Source organism: Pyrus communis, chromosome 7 (genome assembly GCF_963583255.1).
Source record: "Pyrus communis chromosome 7, drPyrComm1.1, whole genome shotgun sequence".
Taxonomy (NCBI): domain Eukaryota; kingdom Viridiplantae; phylum Streptophyta; class Magnoliopsida; order Rosales; family Rosaceae; genus Pyrus; species Pyrus communis.
In genome coordinates, this window is record NC_084809.1 from 3,947,203 (window position 1) to 3,957,807 (window position 10,605).

Here is a 10,605-nt window from a genome sequence, read left to right on the forward strand (position 1 = left end):
TTGTTTACCACATGTCAACGGTAAGCAGAGGTGGGTATTGGAGAAGGATTCTCTTTTCTACTCATCTTTCTCTCTTTTTTTTTTTTTTGAACGGTTATAATTAATTTATGTAAAATGAAAGTGTAAGAGGAGAGGAGGAGGGAAGATAATATTTCTCTGTGCGTCTTCTAATATGGAGTAGCTGATAGGAGGTGTTTGGTCTGGTTTAACCTTTCATATCTCAAAACTGTGTAAAATTAAAATTTTTGTATATAAATTAACATTTGGGGGATTAGTTCTTGAGAATTCCTCCAACTTGAGATAAATCTTGCTAAAAGTTGCAAAGTGTGAGCTGTTAGTCAATAGCAAAATAGTCAACCAGTCGCTCATATCCTGAAAAAGCCTTTTTGAATACTAATATGGTATCCTGATTTTATGAAGATTCAAATGAAAATAGGAAAAATTTGCTGCAAGTCTTCCATATAATCTTATGAAAAAAACCAAATGCTGCATTTTCTATAGTCTAACTCTTTCTTGTTACCAATGGTTGATGAGGGTAAAACCCTAAGAAAGAATATGAAGCAATCCAACTTCATCTTCAGCTATTATTCATCAAGTTCCCTCAAATGGATTTTGTTGTAATGGATAAACGAGTGCCTTTTTGGATACTAATGTAGTATCCTTGATTTTAAGTGGGGTGTGGTGCAAGTGTAGCTGGGAGGAGAGACTATTTGATCTAAGGGTGGTGTTATCCACGCACTTCTTTTTATCTTCCATACATTTCTCTCAATTTTCGATCGTCAAATTGAATGAATTAAAAAAAAAAAAAATCAAATGACATAAAAGTGTGTAGGATGTAAAAAAGAGTATGTGTATAGCACAATCCTTGATCCAATATTGGGGATATTATAAGGTCTCAAGGCGTTTTCTCCAACTCAAGGTAAATCTTGCATGATAGTTGTAGATTGTGAGTAATTTATCATCTAGAATAATATATACATTAGATGATCCACTATTTACATTCCCTAGTATCCTGCGAGAATTTCAAAATATCTCAATTTATACGTTTTGCATAGATCTGTGATCGACGGCCATATTTTATTTACTTGGCAGCAAGGATTTTGTTACTTGTGATCCAAGCTTCCCCACTCTATATAAATATCAGTATACCAGGGCCGCAAACCCTAGAAAAAGGATAGAAACCTAAATTGGCTTAAATTTTGCTTTTCATCGTCTGTCTACTTTTGTTCACTTGCCCTAGCGGTCGAGACAAATTTTGGCATGGAGGTTGAACGTTGTTCCGAATCGCCATAAAACTTCATAGAAGGAATTGATAAACTTGACATATAACCTGATATTTTTGTATGTGTACACGTGTTGATATTATTTTTGGTCGAATTTGTGTCTTAGATTATAAATCCCGTTTTCTATGCTTTATTTTATTTTATTTTTTCTCTGCCTTTTTCCTGAAGAAAAAGGCTTGGCTTCTTAAAATTGAGGAGTTTCTTCTCAAGATACTTGGTGACAAATTTACAGAACTTCGTATTTATCATTACTGCAAAAATCAATTAAAATAAGATCGTTTAGTTAATCAACAATAGCAGTTCATAATTATTTTACCAGATCCATTCATGTGTCATTATATGGTTCGATGACCAACATATCTCATATTTTATTAATTTTTGCATCTATGATATTTATGAAGTTATTAATAATATGAACGGTTTTGATTATGAGCACGAAATTCAGTGATCAGTCAGTAAATGTCTTGAGGAGGAACTCCTCCTTAATTTTAACGAGCCAAGTTAATTTCTTTTTTGACTTACCATCTCTCACTTTGTTAATCTTCTTCTATTTGTTTCCAAGCCTATTGCTTCAGACTTTTTCTGACTCATTTATTCATAATTATTTAATTAATTCGGTACAAATTAACTTATTATTATCGATTCGATATAAAAGAGCACATAGAGTGTATTTTTCGTTGGAGATTTCTTGGAAAAAATCGTCAATATGTACATAAAAGTTGATCAGCCAGAGCTCCCAAGGGACATGATATTCCATCAAATACTCCCAAGGCTGCCGGCAAAGTCGCCAATGCGATTTTGGTACGTATGCAAGTTTTAGTCCTCCTTATCCGCAGCCCTTCCTTTGTCACAGCTCACACGAACTTCCATTGCCACAACTACAAGAAAAATACTACAAAACTCCTCTTCACTTTACAAAAAAGTAAGCACTGGCTCTTCTTCTTCTTTTCAGGGATAGATCAGCAAGGACATCCAACACAACTTACGTACTCTCCGTACATATCTTACTCCGAATTTGTGTACAGAGTATCAACGGTTTGGTCTGTGCATCAAGTGATGAACATGTTCTTGTATTTAACCCTAGCAGGCTAGCACAAGAGAGTTTGCAGTGCTTCCTGATGCAGAAATCGACCACAAATTTCTCTATGGATTCAGTCCTTTTACCAACGAGTATAAGGTTCTCCGGGTAGGAGTAGATCGTTCCAACCGTGGCAGGTAATTCCACTGCCTGATCGATGTTTTGACTCTCACTTTATTCATAAGGGCATAGCTGCGGTGGAAGGATGTTTGGTCGTCTATGGTCACAAGCGCGTTAAAAAGAAAATCGAATTAGTGTTGCGGATTCTGAAGGACTACGAAAATCATGTGTGGATCAAATATATTAAGTTGATTTCCTAAAACTAGGCAATTATATTCATCTCACAATCCTAAAGATATGCAGTGATATGATTCTAGTTTTCTATTTGGAGTTCCATGAATTATGGTCTTTAATGAATTGTCGTGCAGTCCAAGTCTTCGACACCTAATACGACATTTGAAGATAAATATTAAATACAACTTTTATGCTTTGACTGTATTTGCAAGTGTTTTTAAAACGATTGAAAACGTTGTTGATAAAGGTGCTTTTGGAACTAATCTTTAGTAAAAAGCAAGTGAATCCTAAAAAAGCACTTTAAGTGCTTTATGCAAGAAACACATAATTCAAAAACACTTTCCTCAAGAACATTTTCAGTCATTTTAAAAGTATTTTCAAACATGCCCAACTTTAAAAAATTAGCCAACTAAAATAATTGTCCTTTCATTTTATATTGCAAATAGATTATTTAATAGGAGAATGAAGTTTTTCAAAATGAAGCAACTTGTGGTTGAGAATTCCACAGCTCTCTTATTGTATTTTCTGATAAATGGACAGAAAACTCAGTACCCAAATAAATACTCAATGTGTATGGTCGACCTGAAATTAGGTATATGTAAGCTCCATACTTTGCATCTCTTCCATTATTATTGACAAATGGTGTACATGTTAGGTATGAAGGCTGGCCCATGAAAGCTATAACAATCTAAATTATAAGGAGAGATGAAATGATATTTTGTGGCGGACAATTTAGTGACTTATGGTCTTGATTTAAATTTTGATAATCCTTTTTCTTATTCAGTTAGTTTTATTCGTGAAGATCGACTTGGGACCTCCTAATCTAAATGTAGTATTGAGTAGGGTTTGTTTGGACTCTTACTTTAGCCCCGTTTTTCAACAAAAGAAAAAGAAATGATGGTCATCGTAGATAAAAAAATCGTGTGACGAAAAGAAACAAAATTGTTGCATATATGGATAATGTTAGATTTTTGCACCCGAATTCAAACCTCTCTCTCTGTTAATTAGGGTTGCAATGATAAAATGTTTCTAAGTTCAAACTTGCGACTCACGGATCATGATCCCCAAATTGAAGGCTGCCCGTGAGTAATTTGGTTTTGACTCACCTCGATGAACCGTTAGCAAACCAACTTGTTTGATTCATGGCTCAAATTTTCCATGCATCACTTTGACTGTTAATTTTAATAAATTCGAATTTACAACATCTTTCAATAATAGCAGTTTGTACGTAAAAGTTGGCATATTGCTTTCGATTGTCAACATTATCATGACTATAATACGTACTGTTCAATCACACTGATCTAAATTTTGCTTTCAAATATGTTAAAAGCTTGCAATGTAGAGAAATTTTTAGTTGTGATGGGAACACGGATGATACATTACTTGTTTTTATGCAAGTAGTGAAAATTTTTAATTTTTAAGTTATTAACCTTTTAACACACTTAACCCATTATTTATATTGAGACATGTGATGTACCACCTCGTGTAACGGTCACACTAAAAAAATCTCCAGTAGGTCAATGCTTATCCTCGCACATTTTGTATTCGATCTCCCGTCTTTTAACGCCGGTTATATTAAAAAAAATTAAGTGACAGATCGATATATTGACACTTCACGAGGAGAAAGTTAATTTAAAGCCCAAATAACAGTCAATGACTCAAAGAAATGCACCAGCCTCCATAATTTTGGTATAAATATAATTTTTCCCCGCCAGCCTACACCCGAGGAGGCTGCTTTACTTATGTTTTTAAAGATAATTTATTAGTGGGTTGATTGGAAACCAATATGGCTTTTCAACACCCTCGCTGATGATGATAATGGGAAAGAGATCCCCTCCAGATCTTTTTCTTTTAAGTTCAGAGATTAAATGATTCGAATTTTTAAAATTTGATCAAACGGTAAAAAAATTATTATAGATATTAAAAATTTTTACTAACTTCTCTCTTTTTAATCATTGAATCAAATTTTAAAGGTCCGATCACTGAATCCCTGAACTTTGGAAGAAAAGATTCAAAAAGAATCCTTTTCATGATAATGTATTGACTCACATTCGATTATTAATAAAATTCATCTATCATTTAAGAAAAATAAATAAATAAGAAATTAGAGAAACGATTGGGATTTCGTGGTTAATTACATAACACCCCATAAGGTTATCGTGCTTTCACAAAACTCTCTTTTAAGTGTAGCCACTTAGTACTACGATTTAGTAGTATTTTTTTCACTTGTAAGTAGGAGATCTTAGGTTCGATTCTCGCAAAAGGCAAATTTGAACCATAGTATTGCTGGGCCATTGTGAGGCTAAGGGCCTGTTTGGGATTGAGGTGCTTAAAAAAAAAGCTACTATGAAAAAAAGCTATGAAAATTTTTGGTGTTTGGTAAACTTTGAAAAACAACTTTGTTTCAAAGTTGAGGGTGAAAAAAAGCCCAAAACCAAGAGATGACAAGAAGCTGCAATTTACAGCTTCCAAAAGCAGCTTATTTTCACCCACACACGGGTGAACAGTGTCCACGTTTAATGAAATATACCATAACCCAAAACTGCCCTCGGCTTTCCCTTCACCGACGCTCTCGCCTTTCCCTTCTCCAGAACTCTCTCGCACGCTCTTCACCTCAGAGCTCTCTCGCATAACCCGAACCTCAGGCTCTCTCTCGTTCTCTCGTTCTCTCGTTCCATCATGAACTTCCACTCGGTATTGGACGGCTGCGCCTCGACCAAGCGCTGCAGGATCTTGAGCGCCTCGTCGTCCTCGCCGTTTTCGAGCTTCTGCTGCAGAAGCGATTTCAGGGCACCGATGGCTTCCGAATTCGAACCCAGGAAGTCGGACAATGTCGGCGGAGGTTCGGCTATGGCGAGCAAAGTCGATGATTTGGTGGTGAACACGGCGGCGGTGACTCCGATGAGAATGGTGGTTTTGGCGTAATGTTTAAGAGTTTGAAGAATCAGGCTTGGGTTGTTGTGGGTGTTACCTGGGAGGAGGGGTCGGTGGTGGTGGGCGGCGGAGGAGGCTGTGACTTTGAGGGCAGGGACATTGTGGGAATTGTGGGAATGGGGAGGGTCAAAACGGAGAAGGGAAGGTTGGGTTGGTTTACTGGGAATGAGTTTGTATTGGAAGAGAGATGAGGATGTAGAGAAGGAGGAGGAAGCGAGAGTGGAGGAGGAGTTCATGGTTGAGCCGGCGGGTGCGGAGTGGCGGAGATGACAAGGTTTGGGAGGTTTTGTTTGGGGTTTCTGTGGTAGGTGGGAGGTTTTGTTTGGGGTTTCTGTGGTAGGTGGGAGGTTTTGTTTGGAGATGACAAAGTTTATAAATATTTTTCTTCTAAAAATAAAATATATTTAGTAATTCACTTTTATTTGTTAAGAAAATTAAATTAATAGCACATCTAGTAATATACCCTTTTTGGTCATTTCACACAGTCACAGCTGTTTTACAAAAAAGTTTACCAAACACTATGATACTGCTTTTTGTTTCCAAAAGCACTTTTACAAAAAAGTTTACCAAACACTTTGCTGGCTTTATTTCACAGCCGCTTATTCTCACAGCACAGCCGCTTATTCTCACAACAGCTTTTTTTCAAAGCACAGCAATACCAAACCAGCCCTAACCCCACCCCCTCTCCTTAGTGTAGATAATTTCGTTTGTTCAAAAAAACTCTTTTAGGTGCATTGTGTTTTCACAAAACTCTTGAAAGAACACTATAACCATTTGAGTTTTTAATTTACTTTGACATCACCCCTTTACAGACGACTTTAAAACCTCGAATTTACCCTTGTGTTTAAAACCTCAGAGGTGATGTGAAAGTAAATCAAAATCTCATAGAGTGTTAGTGTTATTTCTCAAACCTGAAGAATTTTTGTAACATGATAAGTATAAATTGTATAAGTAAAGAGAATAATGATCTATTACAAACTACATATTAATCTAGACAATTTGGGCTCTAATAACAAGCTTGACAGAAGTTAGAGTGACCTATTCATAAATGCTGAATCATACTTAAACAACTATCAATTATTAATAACTATGAATTCAACGTTCGTTAGTTAAAAAAACACAACTCTCGCACATAAATTACTGTTTTAAAAATTGGTTTATAAAGTTCACAACCACATTCACACAGCATGTGTGAGAAAAAAACACACACAAAATACAAAAAAACAGCTCTCGGACCCAATTTTCTGTCAATTACAACAAGGAACAAGACAAAACCTATTTATCTTAATTTCTAAAACATAAAAAAAAACTGCCAATCTGGCAAAGCCATCTGGGCATCAACGAAGACACAGCTAGCTAGTGGGATAAGTGGCCACGGCTTCCCCGAGTGGACACGTGGCAACACACTAAGCTGCTTAAGGAATTGGATCCGCTCTGGACCTTAGTATCCAGAGCCTAGAGTTCAATTCATCTGACCTGCACAAATTGAATCTAACGGATTCCATTAACTTATTTTCCTGACCACCAAACAATACCAACGGTTCTCATTTCTTTTACATACCAATAAACGGTCCAGATTATTTGATCCTTAGGCTCCGGACACTAAGGTCCGGAGCGGATCCAATTCCGCCGCTTGCAGTTACATTTCCCTCCGCTCCTTCTGAAAACTTTAATCGTTTCACACGTGCTGCCTCCCTTTCCCAGCCGGAAAATCCTCCGCCCTCTCTCTCTCTCTCTCTCTCTATCTCCGTCCTCTCTTTCTCTCTCTAAGCTTAAAAAGACCTTCCTTGCCCGGATTCCAAACTCTAAAATCTCAGTATTCTCTCACTTTCTCGGCAACCAAACGCCAGTTTTCCGACCCGCCAATTCAAGTGAGTTTGAATCGAGCTCTTTACGCTCTGCAGATTCAATTAAATTAAATTTGGGGGTTTTTTTTTTTTTTTGGTATATTTTGGGTTTGAGATGGGGGCAGTGACGTCATCAATGGCGGCCAAGTTCGCGTTTTTCCCGCCGAGCCCGCCGTCGTACGGGGTGGAGACGGAGGAGGATACTGGGAAGCTGAAGATGACCGGGGTGGGGACGAGGGAAAACGTCGACGTCTTGAAGCTGCGGACCAAGAGAGGGAACGACGTCGTGGCGGTGTACATAAGGAATCCGTCGGCGAAGCTCACTGTTCTGCACTCGCATGGGAACGCAGCTGATCTGGGTCAGATGTACGAGTTGTTCAGTGAGCTGAGTCTTCACCTCCGAGTCAACTTGTTGGGGTAAGTAATTAACTATTGCAAAAATCTGTAAATTTCACTGTTTGATTTGTGACCAAGTATCTGTGTTTCTGTTTTTGCACAGTATATTATTTATGTGCGTGTTTGGAAGTTGTAAAGTTTTGAACTTTATGGGGATTTATGTGTGTTTTGTAGGTATGATTATTCGGGGTACGGACAGTCTACTGGGAAGGTATGAGATTTCAGTTTCGGTTTCGCTTTCAATTTTGTATCGATTTTGTTTGAAGGGAAGAGAAACCGGAAAATGTTGATCGGATTGCTAAGTGTTCTGTATAATTAATTTCAGTAGGATTTCGTTTCTTGCAATTCCCATCAGAAGAAAATGAAACTTGAATTTGGTTTTATTACGCCGCAGTTGCACTCTTATGTCGAGTTTTTCATCCTACTTTATGTTGTTATAGAAAGATTTCTGTTTTCCTAGAGACCGCGTTGAGGATTGGATGAATGAAAACAAGTCTTAGCGATAATTGGTTTGGACAATGTTCGAAATGAGATGTATATTTTTTGCCTTATGGACAGCCGAGTGAGCAAAACACTTATGCAGACATAGAAGCTGCATATAGATGCCTTGTGGAGAGGTACGGTGCGAAGGAGGAGGATGTTATCTTATATGGGCAATCAGTTGGTAGTGGGCCTACTCTCGATCTAGCAACCCGGTTACTGAAATTGAGGGCAGTGGTTCTTCATAGTCCGATCATGTCTGGTCTTCGGGTCATGTATCCAGTGAAGCGAACGTATTGGTTTGACATTTATAAGGTACTTAATCTTTATTAATTGCAGCTTTAGACTCTTCGGTTCAAAATTTTCACAACATTTGGGAGTATATCATGCTAATGAGAGTTTTACTATTCATGGTGCAGAACATCGACAAAATACCCTTGGTCAGTTGTCCTGTTCTGGTGATTCATGTGAGTACCTTTTTTCCTTTGAATTGTGTGCTTTATTTTCCTTGAACTTTGTGAATCTAAATATGGCAAGGTATTAACTAATTGGTTACTTCAGTAGTCTTCGACATGTGCACTGATGCACTAACACTCCAAGTCCTCTTGTTCCAATTTCACAAGTCTTCACCGTACTGGTGGTGAATGTTTTTGCTTGTGCATTCTAAATAATGTCTTTTCAGAATCTTTATTGTATACGAATAACATTTACTTCGTATTGTATACCAATAACTTATAGTGCAATCCTTGCCTTATGGTATCGTTAAATATGTGTGGTTTAGTTTCCAAAAGCGTACTTATTTGCCAGGTTGTTTTGTTCTGTGTTTTCCTATTGCCTGCAGGGGACGGCTGATGATGTTGTGGATTGGTCCCATGGCAAGCAGCTTTGGGATAATTGTAAAGAGAAGTATGAGCCGTTATGGATAAAAGGAGGGAATCATTGTGACTTGGAGCTCTACCCACAGTACATAAAGCATGTCAAAAAGTTTGTATTAACCATCGAGAAATATCCGCATCTGAGGAATAAATCAGGGCCAGTTACAGTTCAAACAGAAAATCCACGGAAAAGCACTGACACCAGGGAGAAATCTTGTTCCAGCACAGATCACAAAGAGAATTCTAGACCCAGTATCGACCATAGAGAAAACCCCAGGTTAAGTACAGATCATAGAGAGAAGTCAAGGGCCAGCACGGATAAGAGAGAGAGAACAAGAAAAAGTATGGATCAACCTGAAAAAGCAAGTAATAGCGTGGAACAGCCAGAGAGAGCTCGGAATAGCATTGACCGGTAAGAAATTTTTCGCTTTTCGCCCATTCATGCTTTATCTTGCGAAATTCATCTGCTCGCATCACAGCGTAGACACATATACAACTCTAGTTTCTCTGACTGTTGAAATTTAACGTTGGTGGCAGCTTCGGAGAGATGTTCAGATCAGTTGGATTGTGCAATATTGATTGTTTTAAGCCCACAGCTACCAGTGCTTAAAGAAACGAGATCAGTTCACAAATGGAAATCTGTCTTCTACCCTACTCTATTTATTTGATTGGTTAATTGGGTCGTTTGGGTGATACGAAAAATGTCTTTGTAGGATGAGAACCAGCTACGTGGAGAATTCAAGTATTGTATACGTCACTGAATCACTAGTGCGAAACCAAGAAAGATATACGGTCTAATGGTTGTTTACTCAAGGGCGCGGTGTGAGTGATAGGATGTCATTGTTTCTCATTCTTAGAGGAAGAACAGGAAATTTGTTAGACAAGGCAACTTTTGTGTGTGTCTCTCTCTAAACTTTGTCAGATTTAATGTAGGATGAAGCAAAAGTTCCCGCTGGAATATTGGCTCATGTACTATCTGGTTGTTACTGTATGTGTTCATTTTACAGGGATCCCAGAACAAGAATGTAGTTTAACAGAGTAATGTGTTAGGTTGTTGATTGTTATTTGTAGTCAAAATTATACATCATTGAGATCAATGACGTGGAATCCCAACCGTTGATTCCATTTTTGTTCAATCTGATAGCCATTAATAAAGAGAGATGTGTGAAAAGCTAGAAATAGTGTGAAAATAAAATTGCTGTTCTTACCACATCTGTACCTATAGGTTATGAACATGTTATTCAATGTAGCCCTGGCCAATGTTACTTAGGGTTTAGCAACCATGAGAGCTAGCCACGCGAGATTAGAGTTGCCTCAGTGGTTATATTTGTGCCCGTTCAAGTTATGTTATTTTTTTATAACAAACGATAGTATTTTCACTAAATAGGTGAGGGGGTGGATTAAACCTTATAATGAGC

General features: G+C 37.7%; 2 protein-coding genes across 2 annotated transcripts; one reads left to right on the forward strand and one right to left on the reverse strand.

Moving 5' to 3' along the window:
- Nucleotides 1–5,264: 5,264 nt before the first annotated feature.
- LOC137739389 (protein SLOW GREEN 1, chloroplastic-like) lies at nt 5,265–5,825 on the reverse strand. The gene has a single exon (XM_068478958.1). It carries the CDS (start codon nt 5,823–5,825, stop codon nt 5,265–5,267), a length of 561 nt encoding a protein of 186 aa, XP_068335059.1.
- A 1,436-nt stretch (nt 5,826–7,261) lies between these two features.
- Nucleotides 7,262–10,249, forward strand: LOC137738978 (uncharacterized). The gene is made up of 6 exons (XM_068478450.1): nt 7,262–7,853; nt 8,007–8,043; nt 8,391–8,627; nt 8,732–8,779; nt 9,154–9,599; nt 9,725–10,249. Exons 1-6 carry the CDS (start codon nt 7,552–7,554, stop codon nt 9,795–9,797), a joined length of 1,143 nt encoding a protein of 380 aa, XP_068334551.1. The 5' UTR covers nt 7,262–7,551; the 3' UTR covers nt 9,798–10,249.
- The last annotated feature ends 356 nt before the right edge of the window (nt 10,250–10,605 follow it).

Coding starts and splice junctions, on each gene's coding strand:
- LOC137738978 (XM_068478450.1), top strand. CDS start 7,552: ATGGGGGCAGTGACGTCATCAATGGCGGCCAAGTTCGCGTTTTTCCCG. Junction 7,854..8,006: donor CTCCGAGTCAACTTGTTGGG/GTAAGTAATTAA, acceptor TGTGTTTTGTAG/GTATGATTATTCGGGGTACG. Junction 9,600..9,724: donor GCTCGGAATAGCATTGACCG/GTAAGAAATTTT, acceptor CGTTGGTGGCAG/CTTCGGAGAGATGTTCAGAT.
- LOC137739389 (XM_068478958.1), bottom strand. CDS start 5,825: ATGAACTCCTCCTCCACTCTCGCTTCCTCCTCCTTCTCTACATCCTCA.